The 24,828-nt window shown below is 37.0% G+C and overlaps 1 protein-coding gene across 1 annotated transcript; it reads left to right on the top strand.

The window, feature by feature from the left end:
* Positions 1–21,809: 21,809 nt before the first annotated feature.
* LOC127086817 (uncharacterized GPI-anchored protein At4g28100) lies at positions 21,810–23,422 on the top strand. The gene is made up of 2 exons (XM_051027633.1): positions 21,810–22,619; positions 22,800–23,422. Exons 1-2 carry the CDS (start codon positions 22,032–22,034, stop codon positions 23,115–23,117), a joined length of 906 nt encoding a protein of 301 aa, XP_050883590.1. The 5' UTR covers positions 21,810–22,031; the 3' UTR covers positions 23,118–23,422.
* The last annotated feature ends 1,406 nt before the right edge of the window (positions 23,423–24,828 follow it).

The raw sequence follows: 24,828 nt of genomic DNA, 5'->3' as shown, positions 1-24,828 counted from the left end.
GGTCTTCCGAGGAAATTGTCCAAGTCACTCTTCTAGAGGAGTAATTTTTCTTTGTTTATTCATGCATGTCCAAGTCTTACGTTCCGCCCAGGGCGTAATGACTCATTGTGGGGCTCATCTATGTGAATACCTGCATTGTTTATCATAAATGAAGGACGTCTTTTGCATTCAAATATTTTGTTCACTGTCTTTCTATTTTTTGCAGTTTTCAAAATTTCAAAAGGATAAAAATATTTGGCAATGTTTTGTTTAGTTTTCACTCACTGTTCACACTCATAAGCACATACCATCACTCATGCAGATGCACATCACCGGATCCTATTGATAACAGTTCTGCTATGGCTCGCTTCGACTTCGAAAATCCAATCTTCCAAGCTGAAGAAGAGGATGATGAAGACTGTGAACTCCCTGAAGAACTTGCCAGGCTGTTAAAACAGGAGGAAAGGGTCATTCAACCACATCAAGAGTCTACTGAAGTGATTAATCTTGGCACCGAGGACGTCAAGAAAGAAATCAAGATAGGGGTTGCTTTGGAAGACGATGTAAAGAAGGGGTTGATTGAACTGTTGCAAGAGTATGTTGACGTCTTCGCTTGGTCTTATCAGGATATGCCAGGGCTTGACACAGACATCGTGGTACACCGCTTGCCTCTCAAAGAAGGTTGTCCTCCGGTCAAGCAGAAGCTCAGAAGAACAAGACCAGAGATGGTTGTCAAGATAAAGGAAGAAGTGCAAAAACAGTTGGATGCAGGGTTTCTAGCAGTTACCAATTATCCGCCATGGGTTGCAAATATCGTTCCAGTACCTAAGAAGGATGGAAAGGTACGGATGTGTGTCGACTACCGGGATCTGAACAGAGCTAGCCCTAAAGATGATTTCCCATTACCTCACATCGACGTTTTGGTGGATAACACAACTCAGTTCTCGGTATTCTCCTTCATGGATGGCTTTTCTGGCTATAACCAAATCAAGATGGCACCAGAAGACATGGAGAAGACAACTTTCATAACCCCATGGGGCACCTTCTGCTACAAGGTGATGCCGTTTGGTCTGAAAAACGCTGGGGCAACATATCAACGAGCTATGGTGACTCTGTTCCATGACATGATTCATCATGAAATCGAGGTTTATGTGGACGATATGATTGCCAAATCTCAGACAGAAGAAGAACATCTGGTAAATCTGCAGAAGCTGTTTGAGCGGTTAAGGAAATTCAAGCTGAGGCTTAATCCGAACAAGTGCACTTTCGGGGTGAGATCTGGAAAATTGTTGGGTTTTATTGTTAGCGGAAAAGGGATTGAGGTGGATCCTGACAAAGTGAAAGCAATACAGGAAATGCCTGAGCCAAGAACAGAGAAGCAAGTCCGTGGTTTCTTAGGGAGGTTGAACTACATTGCAAGGTTCATCTCTCATCTAACAGCCACGTGTGAGCCAATTTTCAAATTGCTGAGGAAAGATCAGGCTATCAGGTGGAATGACGATTGTCAAAGGGCTTTTGAAAAGATAAAAGAGTATTTGCAGAATCCCCCTATCCTTATGCCTCCAGTCTCAGGGAGGCCGCTGATTATGTACTTGACAGTACTCGACAATTCCATGGGTTGTGTTCTCGGTCAACACGACGAGACAGGTAGAAAAGAGCATGCCATTTACTACCTGAGTAAAAAATTCACAGACTGCGAGTCGAGATACTCAATGCTTGAAAAGACATGTTGTGCACTTGCATGGGCTGCTAAGCGATTGAGACAATACATGCTGACTCACACAACCTTACTGATCTCCAAGATGGATCCAGTCAAGTATATATCCGAGAAGCCAGCTCTTACCGGAAGGGTTGCTCGTTGGCAAATGGTACTGACAGAGTATGATATCCAGTATACATCCCAGAAAGCCATCAAGGGGAGTATTCTGTCAGACTATCTTGCTCAACAACCGATTGAAGACTATGAGCCGATGAAGTTTGATTTTCCAGATGAAGACAACATGTTCCTCAAGATGAAAGACTGTGAAGAGCCAGTTGTTGGAGAGAGACCTGATCCAGATGAAAAGTGGATTTTAACGTTTGATGGGGCCGTCAACGCCAAAGGAAGTGGAATTGGCGCTGTCATTACTACTCCGAAAGGTGCCCACATGCCTTTCACCGCTCGTCTGACTTTCGAGTGCACCAATAATGAAGCTGAGTACGAGGCCTGTATCTTGGGTATTGACAAAGCCATTGATTTGAGAATCAAGACTCTGGACATCTTCGGAGATTCAGCTCTAGTGATCAATCAAGTGAATGGTGATTGGAATACTCTCCAGCCCACCCTGGTCCCGTACAGAGATTACACGAGAAGACTGTTGACTTTCTTCACAACAGTAAAGCTGTATGATATACCTCGTGATGAGAACCAGATGGCAGATGCTCTTGCTACTCTATCCTCCATGATCAAGGTGGTTCGGTGGAACCATGCTCCTAGGATCGATGTGATGCGCCTTGATAGGGCTCGAGTTCCCGACTCCTTAGTAACTTGTTGCTTGTTTGTTCTTGTGTGTGTAGGAGACGGATGTAAGCCCAGCCATTGGCATTCCGTATCCTCTTGTTGTGTGCTTGGAGTCCGGTATAAGTCCATCAAGTGGCATCTGGTTTCCAGTGTGGGTATGTTTGGTGCAGAAGCTGATGTAAGCCCAGCGATTGGCGTTCGGGTTCCATGTTTGCCCTATTTAGCCGAACTACGGCAACTCTGATTCTCATGTTCAGATGAGATACGTAGGCACAAGATGCGATGTCTTGCCGAGTTTGACTAACGACTAACAACTAATCCTTGTTTGCTTTCGCCCTCGTTGCGATCCTTTCTCTCGCCCTCGTTGCGATCGAGACTTTCCCTTTCTCTTGCCCTAGTTGCAATCGAGACCCTTATTCCCGTAGTTAGCCGAACTACGGCAACTCTGATTCTCATGTTCAGATGAGATACGTAGGCACAAGATGCGATGTCTTGCCGAGTTTGACTAACGACTAACAACTAATCCTTGTTTGCTTTCGCCCTTGTTGCGATCCTTTCTCTCGCCCTCGTTGCGATCGAGACTTTCCCTTTCTCTTGCCCTAGTTGCAATCGAGACCCTTATTCCCGTAGTTAGCCGAACTACGGCAACTCTGATTCTCATGTTCAGATGAGATACGTAGGCACAAGATGCGATGTCTTGCCGAGTTTGACTAACGACTAACGACTAATCCTTGTTTGCTTTCGCCCTTATTGCGATCCTTTCTCTCGCCCTCGTTGCGATCGAGACCTTCCCTTTCTCTTGCCCTAGTTGCAATCGAGACTTTTGTTCCCGTAGTTAGCTGAACTACGTTTTGCTCTGATTCTCATTCCCGATGAGATACGTAGGCATAAGACGCGACGTCTTAGCGAGCACACTCCTCTTTAACCCATAGGAACCCGAGCTACGAAGACTCTGATTCTCATATTCAGATGAGATACGTATGCAGTGGATGCGACATCCGCGCGAGTCATTTTTCTCTTGACCCTTTTAGTAAATAGTACATTAGATAAACACACACCCTTTAGACAAGAAACAACAAGAGTGGATCCCGTAGAGTACTACGGATGCGTAGGGGTGCTAATACCTTCCCTTCGCATAATCGACTCCCGAACCCAAGATTTGGTTGCGAGACCTTGTCTTTTCCTTTCCTTTCTCCAGGTTTACTTCGAGCGTTTCCTTTCCCTCCTTTGGGATAAATAACGCACGGTGGCGACTCTTCTGTCATTTCTTTCTCGCCGGTTGTTTTTTCGCACCTCCTGTATTTTTTCAGGTTGCGACACCAGTTATATAGCATAAAAAAAGAAACCATTGAAGGGCAGAATGAGGAAACCAAATAGAACAGTTGTCCACTGTTGGATGATGAAAGGAGTGATACTGTGTACTTCCTTCGCTCACAAAATCAGTGACATGAGTGATGTATAGTACTGTCCTTGTCCATTAAATCAGGTAGTGGAAAGAATATTTGATTTGTACTATGTACTATTTGATCACGTACCCATTTATTCTTATCTTCAAGTTCATTGGCTTATGATGAAAGTTGATGAAGCATGAAATAAATAAATATAAAGCTAGATTCATAAACTTGAAAATCTTTGGTCAGAACCTTGACATCGTCAGTAGTCTGACTTGAGATCTTCAGTATCTTCATAATCTTCAGAGTCTTCAGAATCCAGCGTCAGAACCTTGATAACCTCAACGTATGGCTTGAGATCTTTAGAATCTTTAGCTAAGTAACTCAACTTCAAAAGCTTGCCATTCTTCAAAAGATTTATGATCATAGTCACATCTAGAGGCATGAACTGAGAGAACGTTGCAGTAGCATAATAACGTCTCCTCATAAGCTTCTTAGGAGTGAATCATCATAGAAGCACTACGCCAAAAACTGGAATAGACAGCGCACCTTAGAGGGCGCTTTCTTAAAGAAGCGCACTCTAAAGTGAAGAGAAAAATAAGGAGGAATAGACAGCGCACTTTAGAGGGCGCTTTTGAAACAAAGCGCCCTCTAAAGTGAAGCAAAAAAATAATGAGGAAATGGAGGGACACCAATAGAGGGCGCGTTTATGAAAGCGCCCTCTAAGGATACCCTTAGAGGGCGCTTCTAAGAAAGCGCTCTCTAAGTCCATGTACAACAGCGCACTTTAGAGAGCGCTTTTGTAACAAAGCGCCCTCTAAAGTGAAGCAAAAAAATAATGAGGAAATGGAGGGACAACAATAGAGGGCGCGTTTATGAAAGCGCCCTCTAAGGATACCCTTAGAGGGCGCTTCTAAGAAAGCGCTCTCTAAGTCCATGTACAACAGCGCACTTTAGAGGGCGCTTTATTACAAAAGCGCCCGCTAAAGTGAAGCGAAAAAATAATGAGGAAATGGAGGGACAACAATAGAGGGCGCGTTTATGAAAGCGCCCTCTAAGGATACCCTTAGAGGGCGCTTCTGAGAAAGCGCTCTCTAAGTCCATGTACAACAGCGCACTTTAGAGGGCGCTTTATTACAAAAGCGCTGTCTAAAGTGAAGCGAAAAAATAAGGAGCAATAGACAGCGCACCTTAGAGGGCGCTTTTTTTCCACAAGCGCCCTCTAAGGTCCCCTTTAGTAAACATTAAAATTATAACATACTGCGCGTTTTGTTATTTCACTCTCTGTTATTTTCGTTCTTTTTCACGTTAGGGTTCTAAGGCGTTCTCCTTCCACCTCTGTTAGATCTACGACGTTTCCTCCTTCTGGCACCAAAGGTACGTTTGTTTCGTTTTAGCTTTTCTCCTTCCACTCTCTGTTATTTCTTGCTTTGTTTTAGCTTTGCCCCATTTCAGTTTTATGTTATTGTTGTCTATGCTACGTTTGTTTCAACCTGTAAAGTTTCAATATTCATAGTCATTTTAAATTTGATAGCGCATGCGTTAAATTTCAAGCCCTATGTTTGTTTGGGTTTATTAGGCAATTGACGGTTGGTTTTTAGTGACCATGATAGCGCATGCAATGGGACTACATTACCCAGTAGTTAGGGTTATACGACCTATGAATATCTGATTTTGTGTCAACACCAGTATCATTAGAAACCTAGGTCTGAATGTGTTTGAACTCTTCTGAAATTGTTTTTTGTTTATTCTAATTAGTAATGGATAATACATGGATGTCTTCCAATCGATTGTCGAGAGAGTACGAGAATGGGGTATTAGAATTCGTTAAGTTTGCCGTTGCGCACGCCGAAGACCCCAGTAGAATGATATGTCCTTGCTTGGGTTGTTGTTATGGGAAACGGGTTGACGCAGTTCAGTTGACATCGCATCTAATGAGGCATGGAATTGATCGAAGTTATACATGTTGGAATTTGCATGGTGAGAAAAGTAACGAGAATGTTGAACCGGGGGATAGTATGACCTATGCCTCAAACTATAGTGGCGCAGATACATACGATTGTGATCGAGTTGAAGAGATTGCAGAAGCACTTGAAGGAGATCTTAAGGATTGTCCCGAAATGTTTAAGAGGTTGGTAAGTGATGCAGAGAAACCTTTGTATGATGGTTGCACTAAATTCACAAGATTGTTTGTGGTATTAAAGTTGTACAACTTAAAGGCGGGCAATGGGTGGTCGGATAAAAGTTTCACAGAGTTATTAGCCCTTTTGAAAGATATACTTCCTGAGGATAATGTTCTTCCCAATCGAACATATGAGACCAAAAAGATGTTGTGCTCTATTGGCATGAGCTATGATAAGATACATGCATGTCCAAACGATTGCGTTTTGTTTCGAAATGAGTATGCATCGTTAAATGAGTGTCCTAAATGCGGTGTCTCGCGATATAAGAACAAGTTGTCTCCAGCAAAGGTCTTGTGGTATTTTCCTGTTATTCCGAGATTTAGACGCATGTTTCGTAGTGAAACCGATTCAAGACACTTGACCTGGCATGCAGATGAAAGAATTATAGATGGAAAGTATCGACATCCGGCAGATTCACCACAGTGGTTGAAAATTGATAATGATTATCCTGAATTTGGAGAAGAATCAAGAAACCTTCGCTTGGCATTATCTACTGATGGAATGAACCCACACGGTATCCAGAGTATCTCACACAGTACATGGCCTGTGATTATTATGATTTATAACCTACCTCCATGGCTATGTATGAAGCGTAAGTACATGATGTTGTCTATGTTGATTTCTGGACCTAAACAACCAGGGAATGACATAGACGTGTACTTGAAGCCCTTAATCGAAGATTTAAAGATTTTGTGGGAGACCGGTGTGGAGGTTTATGATGGATATAGGAAAGAAAGTTTCAACTTGAGGGCGATGTTGTTTGGCACAATTAATGATTTTCCAGCATACGGAAATCTATCAGGGTATAGCATAAAAGGTCAATGTGCGTGTCCTATTTGTGAAGATAAAACAGATTGGAAGCGCTTGGAGTTTGGTCAGAAGAATGTCTTTCTCGGTCATCGGAGATTCTTAAATTCAAATCATCACTACCGTGGATGGAGAAAGGGGTTCAATGGAGAGACAGAACAAGGCAGAGCTCCACCTATATTGACGGGTGATCAAATTTTTGAAAAGGTGAAAGATTTGGATACTCAGTTTGGCAAGCCTTTTGCCCACACACTTGTCAAAAGTGGGTGGAAGAAGAGGTCAGTTTTTTTTGAATTGCCGTATTGGAAGTCCTTGTATGTGAGACATTTTCTTGATGTTATGCATATTGAAAAAAATGTATTTGAAAGTGTTATTGGCACGTTACTCAATATACAAGGAAAGTCTAAGGATGGCCTTAAGGCAAGAAAGGACTTGATAGCGATGGGAATAAGAACTGAATTAGGACCCTTGAAGAAAGGAAAACGAACATATCTACCGCCTGCTGCTTATACTCTATCTAGAAAGGAGAAAAAAACATTGTGTAAGTTTCTAAGTGAAGTTAAAGTTCCAGAAGGGTACTCTTCAGATATTAGAAGACTTGTGTCTATGAAAGACCTCAAGTTAAAGAGTTTAAAGACCCATGATTGCCATGTTATAATGGAACATTTTCTCCCAATAGGTATACGTTCTATTCTTCCAGAAAAAGTAAGAAGCTCTATAACTAAGTTGTGTTCTTTCTTCAAGTCAATTTGCAGTAAGGTGATCAATCCTGCGATCTTACCAATGTTGCAAAAAGAAATCGTTATTACTTTGTGTGAGCTTGGAATGTTTTTTCCTCCATCATTTTTTGACATAATGGTACATCTAGTTGTTCATCTTGTGAAAGAGACACAATTGTGTGGACCAGCTTATATGAGATGAATGTACCCTGTTGAACGTTATATGAAAATATTAAAAGGGTACGTGAAGAACCGAAGTCGACCAGAAGGTTGTATGGTTGAAAGATACATTGCTGAAGAAGCGATTGAGTTTTGTACTGAATATTTGTCTAATGTTCAGTCAATCGGACTCCCCAAGTCTCAGCTTGTCGAAAAGAAAGAAGGAAAAAATATAATTGGAAATAAAATCGTGGCAGTATCAAGGGTCGAACGGGATCAAGTGCATTTGTATGTTCTGCACAATGAGAATGAGGTTGAGCCGTATGTTGAAATTCACAAGGATGTTCTCCGAGGTTTAAATCCCAATAGAAATGAAAATTGGATAGTACGAGAGCACAATCGATGTTTTATACCTTGGTTTAAGGATCATATTTATTCAAAGTATTATTCAGATCCCGCTTCAATAACAGAAAGGTTGAGATGCTTAGCATATGGTCCAAGTTTCCATGTTTTTTCTTATAGCGCATACGCGATTAATGGATACACATTTTATACCAAAGAACAAGATGATAAAAGTACTATGCAGAATAGTGGTGTCACCGTGGTAGCTGAAGCAATGCACATATCAAGTGTGAAGGACTTAAACCCCAAATTTGCAAATCTGTCGTATTTTGGTGTTATCGAGCGCATTTGGGTGTTTGATTATGAGAAGTTTCAGATTCCTATATTTGGTTGCAAGTGGGTTGAAAATAATAACGACATTCGAATGGATAAGTCAGGATTTTTGCAAGTGGATCTTAATAGGGTGGGATACAAAGATGAGTCTTTTATTCTAGCCTCTCAAGCTAGACAAGTGTTCTATGTCAATGATCCGAAAAGTACGAAATGGTCTATAGTTCTTTTTTCCAACAAAGTAATTGATGAAAACACTGGAGATCAAGGTGATATTGATGTTGAGATTGAATCGTTTACCAGAAATGATCAAGATGAGAATAATATATCAAATGATTCATATATTAGAAATGATCATAATGAGGGTATTTGGATCAATCCAACCGTCCGTGTTGTTAAGAGACATGTAGAACATATTCCAACCAAGAAAAGAAAGAGAACTTAGTGAAAAAGGTACAGGTCAAATGATTTTAATTGTTTTCTTTATTACTGGTAAAATGACTTTTATGATTTTAATTGTTTTTACATTTGTCATCTGATTTTAATTGTTTTCTTTTTTACAGGTAAAATGGCTATTATGAAGTCAATCATTCGTGCAAGGGGCAAGGGATGCTCGAAAGTATCAATTGATATTTGTTTAGATGGAGATGCTCTATTATCGTCAAGCCTCGTTCGCGTAGATGATGATGCTGGATATTTGAAAGTATCCCTCTACGACAATGGAACATGTCCATCTAAACATATATCAATTCTATCTTCAAAAGATAAGGGTTCAATGTTGGCAAGTTACATTGGTTTCCTTGTTCGACAACATATTCCGATTACATGTGATAATTGGAGAAGTCCGGACTTGAAGGTTGGCAAAGAAAAAATATGGTCGGAGATACGGGTACTTACCATATATTGTTATATGTTTTTTGTTGCATCAACTTTGCAGCCCTGTATTGTAGGCAGAATTTAGGACTTCTCAAAGTTGATTTCTTGTTACTTTGTCGTTCATAAAATACACCACTAAATTCTCTGCGTTTAATTTTTAATTTTTTTTCATCAGGCTTGTGTCTCAATAGAGGATGGGTATCTACCTAAAGTTACTTTTGTAGTGGTCCAAAAGAGACATCACACCCGTCTCTTTCCTGTCAACCCCAAAGAGACCGATAGAAGTGGAAAAATTATGCCAGGTTTTTTCAATATATTTCTCAACGCAGCTGGTATATATTATCATTTGAATTTATCACTTTTTACTGATTTTGTTGTTCTAAATTGTCAAAGGAACCGTGGTAGACACCGGCATTTGTCACCCTAGGGAATTTGATTTTTACCTTAACAGCCATGCAGGAATTCAGGTAATATTAGCTATGTCATTTAACTTTATGCCATTGTTTACTATTTGTTGCTCAATCGCCTTTTGACAGTTCTGTGTTATTTGCATTTGGACGTGTTCTTTTTGCAGGGGACTACTTATGCTGCCATTTGTTATTTTGGTTGAGCCTTATTTTGTATGGATGTGCGATAGAACTACTAGATAACTTTTGGATATACAGAACATGTTTGCCACCATGGGTGGATGGGCGTTTTTGTTTAGTATTGGTTAGAACTACTAGACAGCTTTTGGATACAGTGGTCACTGGGTGTTGGTTGCTATGTTTTATTCTCTTAATTGTAGTACTTTGAGAATATGTTGTTGTATATTGTTGATCAAAGAATCATATATTAATGTTGTATATATGGAGGATTAATGTTGTATATAAATGGATTCATGTTGTATATATCAATGGATTAATGGTGTATAACATTGGATTAAAGAATGAAATCAATATGAATTTTACACTTTTGCAGCATGCGAACAGGTTACCAATTAAATATATATCCACTGTTTTTCAAACAATTTTTTTTAAAATAACTAACACTTTAGAGAGCGCTTTGTCCAGAAAGCGCCCTCTAAACACTTTACATTGACAACTTTAGAGGGCGCTTTTTCCTGAAAGCGCCCTCTAAACACTTTACATTGACAACTTTAGAGGGCGCTTTTTCCTGAAAGCGCCCTCTAAACACTTTACAATGACAACTTTAGAGGGCGCTTTTTCCTGAAAGCGCCCTCTAAACACTTTACACTGACAACTTTAGAGGGCGCTTTTTCCAGAAAGCGCCCTCTAAGGTGTCCCTGTATGGACCACTCCAGAGGGCGCTTTTTTCTTAAAGCGCACTATAATGTGGCCACTTTAGACAGCGCTTTCTCCAGGAGAACAAAGCGCTGTCTTTACCTATGCCAGCGCCAGATTAGAGGGCGCTTAAAAGCGCTGTTATAGGCCAAAATAAGCGCCCTCTTTTCCCTTATTTGGCGTAGTGAAGCCGAAAGATCATTACAACAACAACTTTGAACATCTTTCAGAACTTCTTATGACTGACGCAGAAGCGGAATTGGAACTCATCATTTAGAAACTGATGACGTTGCACATCATATCTTCATAATTAAAATTGGATGTTAAAGTTACACAATAACAAACTATTAGGGTACCAAAATTGTTCTCACACAAATACAATATTGTTATCATCAAAATTTAAGGTATGGATGCAGAACCAAATCTTGTTCTAACATCTATAAATCAAAACAAATAAGTGGTGTTGTTTAAATAAATGTTACATACTTGTTGAAATGGAGATTACAAAAACAAATTGCAATTGGAGTAACTGAGAACTTGAAAACTGTTGAATTTAGGGTTTTTGTAAGAGTATGTTAGAAGTACAACTTCATTCGTTGATATATGTAAATTGATTTAAATGCATAATAGTGAGGATGAGTAAATGTGTATCTATTTGATTTGAAAGGGGGAAAAGAACCAAAATGAATTGATAAAATGAAATTGAAGTTCATGCTGAAGTTAATTGGTTTGATTTCAATCGATGTCAGGTAAATAGTAAAGGCAAACAAAAGTGGGTTTAGTAAGGAAAACTCATGTAACGAGAGTCTAAAATGAACGAAATCTTATTTAGTTAGCAATTAGCTGAAATAGGCATGTTTTGCCATGTATTGAACACGTGTCAAGAACCCACTAAAGGATATCAATGGTTTTTCCAAATATATTCATTTTCATATAATATACTCTCTCTATTTCAAAATAACTATCGTTTTATCAAATAAGATTTGTTTTAAAATGAATATCATTCTCAATTTTTAATGTATAAATTATTATTATTTTTCCAACTATGTTGATTAATTATTACTCGATACATCACTTTTAACAAATTAATTTAATAAAAGTTTAATGTCTTATAAATAATATTATTATATTCCTTATTTTTGTGGAGGAAAATCTTAAAGATAATCATTTGTTGGTGCACATGAAGGAAGAAGATGATGAAGATGGAAGAGACAGAGGATAGAAATGTAACTAACTTCTCGGGTGGAATGAAATTTTGTCACTGTAGTGCTTGTTAAGTCAATTACAAAGCTTTTTAAATACACAAACTAAAATACCATGCAGGCTAAGCTAAAAGGATAAAACTATGTCATACTAAGTTGAAATGAAATTACATCTAACACCATCTCTTAATTCACATTCAGCTACTCAAAATCTACGACACTAATTCCATCCCACAATGGATAAAGTGTTCAGTCTTGATAGCCTTAGTCAGTACATCTGTCAGCTGCTTCTGAGTGCTACATTGAACAACTTCAAGCACCCCACTTTGAACCTGGTTGCGTAGAGAGTGAGACTTTATGTCAATGTGCTTACTCTTTCCATGCAACACTAGATTCTTGGAAAGGCTTATAGCTGATTTGTTGTCAATCATCAACTTCACATGCTTGCTCACCTTGATCTTTAGATCCTGTAACAAGTTCAGAATCTAAAGAACTTGAGAAACAGTCAAAGCACTTGCAATGTACTCAACTTCACAAATTAACAATCGAACCAATGGTTGCTTCTTGGATTACCACAAAATGGGAATTCCCATATATTTGAAGAAATATTCGTAAGTAATTCTTCTATCAACTCTATCTCCACACCAATCTTAGTGTGAATAGAATATCATCCCTAACCCAATTTCAACACAGGAAGGTAACAAAACTCCATACTTCAGAGTCCTCTTAATGTAACTCAGTATCTTGACAGCAGCTTGGTAATGTGACCACTTTGGTTTGTTCATAAACCTACTCATTATTCCAACTGCATAACAGATATCAGGTATGGTATTTCACAGATATCTTAATGAGCATACCAAGTGTTTAAAAATTATAGCATCTACATTATCACCCTCAACATCAGAATCCAACTTGTGATAGATCAGTCATCTCAAATTCATTCATTAGCACCTTATTGAACTTAGCTATCTCGTTTGAACAACTCCTTGTTAGCAATATATCATTAACATAGAGACACACCAAAATCATATTTCTATCAGATGTATTCTGAACATAAACACCATACTCCATCTCACATTTTCTGAATCTTTGAAGCTTGAAAAATGAATCAATTTTTAGATTCCAGACTCTAGGAGCTTGTTTCAGTCCATACAAGGCTTTATGCAACTTGTACACAATCCCTTTCTGATTCTTTTTCATAAATCCTGAAGGTTGTGATACATAAACTCCATCTTATAAAATACCATTCAGAAATGAATATTTCACATCTAAATGCATCAAAGGCCAATTCATGTTAGCAGTTATAGAAATTACTGGTCTGATTGTTTCATGTTTAGATACATGAGTGAACACCTCAAAGTAATCTAATCCAGATTTATGTAGAAATTTTCTAGCTACTAACCTTGCTTTGTGTTTTCCAATTTATCTATCTAGCTTTAGTTTCACCTTGTAAACCCATCTCACGCTGATGGATTTCTTGTTCCTTGTAAGCTCTGTCAACCCCCAAGTCTTGTTTCTTTCTATAGCCTCAAGTTCTTCTTTCATGGACTTCAACCATATTTTTTCTTGAAAGGCTTTCTAGTACTTACTGGTTCATTGTCTACCAACATGGAATAATGAATGACTTCCCATTTAGAGTCTATCTCAATGTCTTGTAACATGTCAAACTCTACAAATCTTCTTAGTATTTATAAGATTCTTTGTGGCCTCTGAACTTGTTCAGAATCTTCTTCAGATGTAAGACTACCTTCAGATTCTGGTCTACCTTCAGAGGTATGACCATCTTCAGAGGCAGGATTACCACCAGAGTCTGGATCATCATCAGAATTTGGATCAGAATTAGATTCACCTTCAGAGTCAGACTCACCTTCAGACTCTTCTTCAACATCAGAGTCACCTTAAAACTCTTATTCAGCATCAGAGTCACCTTCAGACTCTAACTCATCTTTAGACTCAAAATCTCCTTAATAGTCTAAAATATCTTTAGAAGTTAACTCGGGTGTTAACACTACACTAGAGTTGGATTGAGACTTTTTCCAATCCCATACTTCTGATTCTTTCTAAATGACATCTCTGCCGAGTTCAACTTTGTTAGTAACAGGACAATAGAATTTATAAGCACATGTATTGTGGTATCCTATGATGACTTCTCGACAAGTGTACCGATAATATCGCAGTAATAAAATAAGATTGAATCCATAAGGAATGCTATTTAACAAAACAATATTGTGTAATGCGTAGAAAATACTAAATGATAGGGGGTTCGAGTTTTGATTGCGAAAATAAAATAAAGTGTTCTGACAATAATACGAAAGCGGTCAGGTTGTCTATAGAATCCTCTATTTCTCTATTGTTGATGTTTGATGCATTACATGAATGATATCATCACTATAATTCCATAGTGAATTAACAAAGCCACTATACCTAATCCCTTGGTGTATATCTCACTAATCTATACTCAGAGTTTCCTATCCATAGTCCACCAGCATAAGCAAGATTAGGCAATGCAATATAACGACAATTCCTAAGCCAATACTCAGAGTTGCCTATCCCTAATCCACCAGCGTAGGCACAATAATTTCCATAAGTCCAACACATAGACTAATGATCAGTATTCCATATGTTCCCAAAATCAGATTAAAAGAGTATCTCACATAAAAAGCATTAAAAACAAGGTGCAATTGAATAGAATTATAGATCAAATTATTCATGCAATATCAAATCAAATATATGTTCCAACAATATCAAAATTGGTTCATCAAACACAACCTAACCTAAAGAGAACTAGGTACTCAGAGTGCAAATTACAATAATAAAATCAAATAAGAAGGTTGCATAAGAAATCCCTTGAAGAATTAGCATCCAATGGCGTCAAATGCTCTCCAAATATCCATCTAGTGATGTAAACCCTTCCTTTCATGTCTAGGATTACGAACCCTTAAAAAGTACCAAATTTCCCTTTAAAAATCAGCCAGAATGGGTCAGAAACGCGTCAGTAAAAGGCCTAAAAAGGTACCATCGCCGACGTGATTATTCCATTACGCACACGAGTTTTCACATGCTGCACCGGACGCGCAATACTTCCTTGCATGCTCTTGATTATTCCAGAAGCTATATATTCCTTTTAGCTTCATTTTTAAAAAAAAAACGTTTCAAAACGAGTTAAGGAACTCCATATATGATCAATTTACTAGACAGACGTCAAGATGTAGATTGTGCTGAAAAATACCAGTTTCTTCATAATCTCTTCCCAATTTCTTGGCTTTGATCTGTTTCTTAAAATACTTCGTTTAATTCATTCTTCTTCATATTTAACCCATCTTTAACTTAAAATTTTATCAAATTCATCGCAAATACTCATAAAAATCATATAATGACAAACTGTCATCACAACCCCAAACTTAATATGTTGTTTGTCCTTTAGTAACTCGCATGCAACTGGACATTTCAAACAGAAAAACAAATTGCAATAATAATGAATGAACATCACCAATTATGTTACCCGATCATCATTCCTATTCCTGACTTCAATCAAGCAAATTTAGAAAAGTTCTTCCAACACAACAAGTACTTAACCTGTCTCTCAGCTCACGACTTTTTCACTCGAATTGATGGGGTAATCACACAATCAATGTACAAAAGTATTTTACCATAATTTTGTAAAGTTTCTAATAAAATAAATCAAAGTCATATAAGAACACACTTTTTGAGGTATTTTAAGATTGTAATGGGGCTTATTTCAGGGTATGATGATATGTGATATTAAGCTTAAACCTTTGGAGTTAGGTACCTAGTTTTCCTTATTTTATCATATTCCTTTTCATATCAACTCTTGCTTAATTACTTTAGTACTAGAGATTAATATTTTATGATCCTAAATATTACTCTTCTCTTTTTTTTGAAGAAGATGCTTTAACTTCTTGGTTTTTTGACCAAAATCTCTAGTACACCAACCCCAAACTTAAACTTAGCTCACTTCCAAGAGCAACACAAAACTTATTCTTTTTCATATGATCAAGGAACTAAATTTTCTACCTAACTCCAAAGAGAGGGTGGAAAGATTTTATCTTTCTAGTAAATTTGCTAATTATTGTGGCTATGTCCCCGAAACAAAGGGCTTAGATTCAAATTGGTTAGCAAAGGATATAAACATGATATACATGTTAGTTTGAAAATGATCGGATTTCACCACAAACAAGTGCCTCAGAGTGTATTTATCAAATCAATAGATTAAATCAGAATACTATAAATTCTAGAAAATAGCAATTGTACGGATACTCTAAAAAGAAGGAAAAGTAAACAATGGAATATTTGGCTCAAACCTTACTAGTTGAGGTATCTGGATATTGAGTACAAGGTAGTTGATTATTCCTATATTCCTCAAATCTCAATCCGCAAGGAGCTTTCCTGATGATAACCTTTGTTTTTGGTGATGCTTATGGTTCATCTGCTCACTCCTAAAATTGCAATTTTATAAATCTGAAAGAAACAACATCAACAAACTTGTTTATTAAAGACAACATAAATTTATTGGTATAAAAGGGAACCAAGTATTGTAGCTAATACTCTAGATTGACTTGTTGAACGTGAAATGGAATCACGAAAATTAATACAAATTTAGAAAAATCCAAATTAACATGTCATTAGAGTAAAAAAAACTCTTGCATATTTTGCATGGTGTTGTTGAAGTCTTGATTATGTTTGGTCCACTCTGCCCTCGTTTGATTGATGATAATTCTCGAGAGGGGCGACTTGTCTTTGGAGCCATTTTCTGAAACAACAACAACAACAACACTAGAAAGTGCAAAGACATTAGAAAAAAGTAATAGGATTAGAGAGAGTTTTTAGTCTCTCTTTCTTCTTTCAATCCCTTTCTCAAGTCTTTGTCATACTGCTCTTAAATCCGACATGCTATAAAACAAAAATAATTAATTGAAATAAACTGAAATTTAAACTTTGCAAATGAAATAAAAATTATTTGATGGGTTGCCTCCCATTAAGCGCTTCTTTAAGGTCCTAAGCCTGACCTTTCGAGTTTTGTGTTAGGGCGGCATATATGACACGAAAAACACAACATCCTTCTTCTTCCTTTTGTTTGGTAAGAATTCCATCATTTTCAGGAATTAAAGGTTTTTCTTCCATATTCTCTTCAGCTTGATAGTATTGAACAAGACATAAATCTCATCAAATACTTCATTTATTTCTCTTCTTTTATCAACCTTGTTTCTAGGTGTAGGACTATTCTTTTGTTAAAGATCTTGTAGTTGGATATCTAAGTCTAAATGAATGATTAAACTTGAAGCTTCCTCAAAAATGATAAAATCTTCATCTTGCATTCTTTCTCTTGTCCCACATATCTTTTTCACCTCTGTTGCTTCTGTTTTTACTTCTATCTCTTTAGCAGGTATTGTGCATTTTCCTTATTCTTTCTCTTTTTAACTTCTCCTTCATCGACTACCCCACATTCCTATTTGACTTCTCTTTCAATTTCCGCATCTCTAGGACTATCTAACATATTTTCATAGAACTCCCCACTAGATCTAAGTTTTAATGCTAATTGGCTAGTTATTTGACCAAGTTGTATCTCTAAATTCTCGAAGGATGTTTCCATGCAACTTCGTATGGTTTCTTGATACCTGTTAATTTTCTTGAAATTGAGTTGAGTCATCTTTATAAACTGAGTTAAGGTTTCTTCAAGCTGAGATGATGAATCCTCCTTCCAAAAATGATCAGTGTAAGGCTCTAGCTCTGAATGGTTTCTCGTATTTTGTTGAATTAGAGTTTTTGCTACAAGTTCCTTTGAATAAGCTTCAAACTTTTCCAAGGTAGCATAAATATCATCTTACATGATTGTCTTGACCTTGCATACAAACAAAAAGAAAAATACCTTAGTAGTACCGCACTAGATAAATTTTAAATAAAAAAACTAAAAAGAGAAATAATAGGAAAGAAAATTTAAGAAGAAACAAAAAAAACTAATTACAAAAAAAATATTTACAATTGAAAAAAAATTAAACGTTGCACAAGCGTTGCCTTGTTGAAATTATAAACAGTCTCCGACAACGACACCAAAATCTTGATGACTTCTCAATAAGTGTACCGATAATATCGCAGTAATAAAGTAAGATCGAATCCACAGTGAATGCTATTTAACAAGACAATATTGTGTAATACGTAGAAAATTCTAAATGAGGGGGGGGGGTCGAGTTTTGATTGCGAAAATAAAATAAAGTGTTATGACAATAATACGAAAGCGGACAATTTGTGTATAGAATCCCGAATTTCTCTATTGTTGATGTTCCAGGCATTACATGAATGATATCGTCACTATAATTCCATGGAGACTTAACAAAACCGCTATACCTAATCCCTTGGTGTATAACTCACTAATCTATACTCAGAGTTTTCTATCCCTAGTCCACCATCGTAAGCAAGATTAGGCAATGCAATAGAACATTAATTCCTAAGCCACTACTTAGAGTTTCCTATCTCTAGTCCACCTGCGTAAGCACGACAATTACCCTAGGTTCAACACATAGACTAATGGTCAGTATTTCCTATGTGCCCAAAATCAGATTAAAAGAGTATCTCACATTAAAAAGCATTAAGAACAAGGTGCAATTGAATAGAATTATAGATCAAATTATTTATGCAATATCAAATCAAACATATGTCCTAATAATATAAAAATAAGTTCATCAAATACAGCCCAACCTAAAGAGAATTAGCTACTTGTAATGCAAATTACAATACCAAAATCAAATAAGAAGGTTGCATAAGAAATCCCTTGAAGAATTGGCCTAAAATGGCTTCAAATGTTCTCCAAATATCTCTCTAGTGTTGTAAACCCTTCCTTCCATGTCTAGAATTTAGAACCCTTGAAAAAGTACCAAATTTCCCTTTAAAAAGTAGTCAGAACAAGTCAGAGATTCGTCAGAAAAAGGCCCAAAAAGGTACCATAGTGCGTACGATTATTCCATCGCACACACTATTTTGCACACGCTTTATCGCGTGCGCAATACTGCCATCGTGTGCGTGATTATTCCAGAAGCTAGATTTTCCTTTTAGCTTCATTTTAAAAAAAAAACGTCTCAAAACGAGTTACGGAACTCCATATATGATCAATTTACTGGACAGACGTCAAGATGTAGATTGTGGTGAAAAATACCTATTTCTTCATAATTTCTTCCCGATTTCTTAGCTTTGCTTTGTTTCTTCGACTTCTTCATTTTATTCATACTTCTTCATATTTAGCTCATCTTTAACTTACCATTTCATTTAATTCATCGCAATTACTAATAAAAATAATGTAATGACAAATTGTCATCACCCTACAAGCAACATGACTCTACTTCTATTATCCAACTTCCTTCTCTTAGCATTTGAGACATGTTTATAACATATATAATCAAACACCTTTATATGGCTTGCACTTTTCTTATCTCTAGTCCATTTCTCAAAAGGAACAATTTTCTTCAGCTTCTTAGTTGGACATTTGTTGAGCACATATGCTGCAGTGGCAACAACTTCTCCCCACAAGGTGTATGGGAACTTTTTTTCCTTCAGCATGCTCCTTGTCATATCAAGCAAAGTTTTGTTTCTTTTTTCAGCAAGACTATTGTGTTGAGGAGTATATGGATCATTAACCTCATGCCCAATTCCATTCTCCTCACAAAACCTTCTGAACTCTATAGAGTTGTACTCACCTTCACCATCAGTCCTGAGAATTTTCAGCTTCTGACCACTCTGTTTTTTAGCCTTCATCTTGAACTTCTGAAACTCAACAAACACCTCATGCTTAAACTTGATGAGTGTTACTCATGTAATTCTTGTGAACTCATCCACAAATGACACAAAATACGTGTTTCCTCCAAGTGAATGCACTTCAAATGGTCCACATACATCAGATTGCACTACTCCTAAAGCATGTTTTGCTCTTGGAGCCACTTCTGATGCAAATCGAAATCTAGGTTGCTTACATTTCATGCATATCTCACATGACTTCTTAGGCTTCACGAACTTAGGAATTCCATGTAACAGCTTCGTAAAACTCAGATGACATAAGCTTCTGAAGTTCAGATGCCCTAATCTCTTGTGCCGTAACTCACTGACACCTTCAATACCTTTTGCACTAAGGCATTTAGTTTCAGTTATTTCCACATTCACCTTAGATGTTCTGTTGCTTTCCTATTCAAACTTCATAATCAGCTTCTGATCAGAATCATACAACTTCAAGAGATTGTCCTTCATAGTAACTGAGACACCTTTCTCAATTAGCTAACCTACTCTCATTAGATTGCTCTTCATGCCAGGAACATACCAAACATCCTTGATCAGAACAATTTTTCCATTCTTCACTTTGACATTGACATTTTTCATTCCTTCAGTATTCAAATACTTATCATCTGCACATCTGATTTTTGTCCTCTTTCTAGAGTCAAAGTTAATCAGCCATTGTTTGTTTCCAGTTAGGTGATTTGAGCAGCCAATGTCCATATACAACCAGTCTACCAAATATCCACCATCATATTCATAAGTCATCAATAACACATATTCATCATCAAATTCTCCTCTGGCTATATTTGCTTCTTCTTGTTTCCTTTCCTTGCTTGACCAACAATCAACAACAAAGTAACCGAACTTCTTACAACTGTAGCATTGAATCTTCTTCTTGTCAAACTTCTCCGTTCTCTTTTGACATTTATTCTCATTAGAGTTGGACACTTCTGACTTATGATAACCATCACCATGTCTCTTCTTGGCCTTTGACAAAGACTACTTCTGATTCTTCTTACCAGAAGATGCTTTCAGAGCCTGCTCTACCTCTCTTCCAGAGTTCCTTTGAGTCAGATGCAACTCTTGTGCCTCTAGACTTCTTTGCAACTCTTCAATTCTCATGGTTCTAAGGTCCTTATAGTGTTCAATTTCTACAACAATGTAATTAAACTGAGGAGTAAGTGATCTGACTACCTTTTCAATTATTACTTGTTCAGAGATAGTGTCTCCACAAGATTTCATCTCATTTGTGATCAGAATCACTCTGGAGATGTAATATGGTATCTTCTCATTGTTCTTCATGTTGATATTCTCATACTGCTTATGTAGAGACTAAAGCTTCACCTTCTTCATTGATGCACCACCTCCATAGCAATGTACCAGTATGTCCCACGCAACCTTCATTGTTGTTGAATTAGTGATCTTCTCAAACACATTCACATCCACACACTAATGGATGTAGAATAAAGCTTTCTGATCCTTCATCTTCATCTCTCTATGCGTGTTCCTTTGTGCTTCAGTTGCATATGCTGCATAACCGTCATTGACGAGATCAATAACATTTGAGCGCCAAATAACACACACATATGAATCATCCATCGATTTCAGTTCTTTCCATCAAATGCTAGAAGCTTCGTATTCAAGTTATCATTTTCATCGTTTAACTTCGTTCTTGAGCAATAATTCACTCTGATCTCACCAAACACTCATGTTTCTCAATCCCTTAGAATCAAGAAATGTGATTCTGTTACGATTTCGAACTTCGGTTCACTATGAATTTCATAATCGAAATCAATCACACACACCTCGCGTTCACTCGTGTTTCCCTTGGTGTTTTCCGCAGATCTGAACCAAACTCTGATACCAACTGTTGATGCACAAGAAGAAAGAAGATGAAGATGATGAAAATGAAATGAAATTCTATTAGTGCATTACTTATAAAAATCAATTACAAAATTGTTTAAATACACAAACTGAAAAATCATATAAACTAAGATAAAAAGATAAAACTAGGTCACTCTAAACTAAAATGAAATTCTTATTTAAATACACAAACTTAAAAATCATGTAAACTTAAGATAAAAAGATAAAACTATGTCATACTAAACTGAAATGAAATTCCTGATATTTTGGATTTGGAGTAGATAGTAAAAATATAAAGGCTAAAATTTAATGGTCCAACCATGGACCAATATTTTCATGTCTTGTTATTATATATGAACCACATAACAAAATGTTATGAAAAGAACTCACAATGACACAAAAAAAAACAAATTTTCACCTAAAAAAAGTGAAAAGTGAAAAGTGAAAATGACACTACGAGCTATCAAATTCTCTGACACACTTTTGATCTTCAGCTGTTTCAAAACCTTGTGAACCATATCAACTCTCATTTCATATTATTATCCAATCCCTGTACTCACTCACTCCACAACTCCATTCTCAACACAGAAAAATTCAAACTTACCATAATTGCAAAAAAAAATGCAATCATTAACTTCCTTTCTAGCTTTCTTCATTTTCTTAACATCAATATCACAACCTTCACATTCAAACACAGTCCCTTCTTATCCCACTCCAACTCAATCCCCAATATGCAAACTAGACCTCTCCAACGAGCTCTTCGGCGGTGTAAACGTCGCCTGCGGCAACAACCTCGACCGAAGCCGATGTTGTCCAGTCCTCGCGGCTTGGCTCTTCGCAGCTCACGCGCGAAGAGCCTTGGAGATTTCTCCTCCACCACCGGAAAACGCCATCGACCTTCCGAGAATGCCGGATGATTCTCAGAAGTGTGTTAACTCACTCCAAGACTCGCTTCGAAACAGAAACATTATAATCCCGACACCAAATGCTAGCTGTGATGCCGTTTTATGTTTCTGTGGAATCAGGCTTCATCAAATAAGCTCATTATATTGTCCAACAGCTTTTAATGTTTCTGATTCTAGTACCACGGTTCGCAATGTGTCTGATTCTCATAAAGCTACTCCTACTGCTGCGGTTCGTGATTTGGAGAAGAATTGCCGTAACTCTTCTTATGCTGGTTGCACCAATTGTCTTGCTACATTGCAAAAGGTAAAATAATCCATTAGTGTTTCTAACACTACAATCTCTGAAAGAAAGTACGTCGGTGTTAGTGTCTAGTGTCTGTGTCCAGACACATTAATTTTTTTTTAATTTTAATAGTGTCAATGTATCAGTATTGGTAGTATTGGTGTCATGTTTTTGAAATTTGATTAATGAATGAATTTGCAGTTAAAAGTGCACAAGAAAGAGAGCAAGGAAAGTGACCGGGAGAGGAAGATGTTTAACCGGGATTGTCAACTGATGGCACTAACATGGCTGTTGGGGAAGAACAAAACAATGTATATACCAACAGTATCAGCGGTGCTACGTGCGGTAATGTACAGTGCTCATCCACATGATATGATGTGTAGTCCAGACCAGGAGAACATGCCTTTGGCCGTTGATTCGATGCAGTTCGATCACACGAGTAGTAGTGAGGCACAATCATGGCCGTTCATGAAGTTGTTTTGGAGTATGATTGTTGTTATGATTGGGGTTGTGATGTGATTGCGAGGGTCAGTGTGTTAGTCACGTGAAACTATATTATTGGAAAAGTGTATATGCAAAGAGACAAAGAGGTACGTTTCAGTTTTGTCCATTTTTGCTGTATGATGGAATAATGCCAGCTTTGGGGCAAACAAGAAGATGAGACAATGAAGCTTGCAAGTTAGACAAATGACAACTATTCAAAGAATGTGATTTTACATGTCACGGGTCTCGTATATGTTTGCTTATTACTCTTTGGATACCACAAATGTTTGCTGTATTTGACCATTCACACCGATCAAAATTATGCATATCTTTAATTAGAAGTTTTGTTATATCAAAAATTTGAAAAAATAAATTTGAGTGAGCTATAGTTATAACAAAGTAATGATAAGTATAACTCGATGATAGTAACAAACGAGAAATTTAACACCCCGGCTTAGGAGTTGGAACAAAAGAGAATCTCTTGAATGTTAGAACTACACAAAGGATCAAGAAGTGAAGTGTAATGAAGAAGTCGACAAAACAAAAATTGCAAAGGCAAATGTTTTTAAAATCTTAGGAAGTATATAAGCACCTAAATTAGTTAATAAAGCATCAAATTAGGATCTAGATCCTTGGTGACGCACACGTATTCAATTCATGGTAAGTATGACAAATCCACACCGCTAAATCCAGTTTGAGTAATTGTTCCATTTGTTGTACCAATCGCATGCCAATTATATAATCTTGTCCAAAATGCAAAATATTTTGAACAACCACTTTAGAATCTATATGAAACTCAATAGTTCGAAACCCAAACTTTTTTGCTAATCATAATTCATCCAGCACACCCCAAAATTCAATAATATATGCAATAAAAGAATCCAAATAACTTACGAAACCTCCAAGTCACTCACTCGTACAATCTCTTTAAAGATCACCATATCTAGCTATCAAGTTATCTTTACTAGCTTCACCCGTGTTCAATCTCACCCAATCCGAAAGAGGAAGAGTCCACCTTATTTACTTAGTCTCTTGAGTTAATTCCATCTTACTATCTTGCAGCCCAGCTATCAAAAAATACTCATGAGCAACTTTAGTAACATGCCACCACATAATCAAATATATTATCATATCATTAACCATATGTTATAATCCTTTAGGCAACAATATCATGTCATTAACCCTATGTTATAATCCTTTAGGCAACAATATCATGTCATTAACCCTATGTTATAATCCTTTAGGAAAAACGTGGATGACAATTATGAAAGTGCAGTAACGTTATCATATGGTATCGTTTTCTTCATTTTGATGTTTTTGCCAATTTTGGTATATATGATAATGTTTACTCACTTATTTGTAATGTGTTTCTTATTCAAATATTTGTGTGTTTGTAATTCATTCACAATTTGAGTTGCATTGTGTTTACTTCGGCTCTATAGTATTGTATCACTAAGACCCTTCATTATTCAATAAATTAGAATTTTGATCCATGATAGTGTTCCTTTTTTAGCCTAGCGTATTGTTTTTTGTTGTTTCATCAGGTGTTGCTTGAATCACAAGGTAGAACACTTAGATCAATGTGTAAAGTCATTTGATCAAATCAAGTGTTATGTATGACTGAAATCATGGATATTGTGAAAATTGGAATTTTCCTCTGGACGATTTGACTAGAATCATAAATTTAACTTGACTTGAATTACAACCTAATGTGACTTGAATCATGTTTTAAAGTTGACTCGAACCT

This window comes from Lathyrus oleraceus, chromosome 5, assembly GCF_024323335.1.
Source record: "Lathyrus oleraceus cultivar Zhongwan6 chromosome 5, CAAS_Psat_ZW6_1.0, whole genome shotgun sequence".
Classification (NCBI taxonomy): Eukaryota; Viridiplantae; Streptophyta; class Magnoliopsida; order Fabales; family Fabaceae; genus Lathyrus; species Lathyrus oleraceus.
This window is presented reverse-complemented; position numbering and strand designations above follow the sequence as displayed.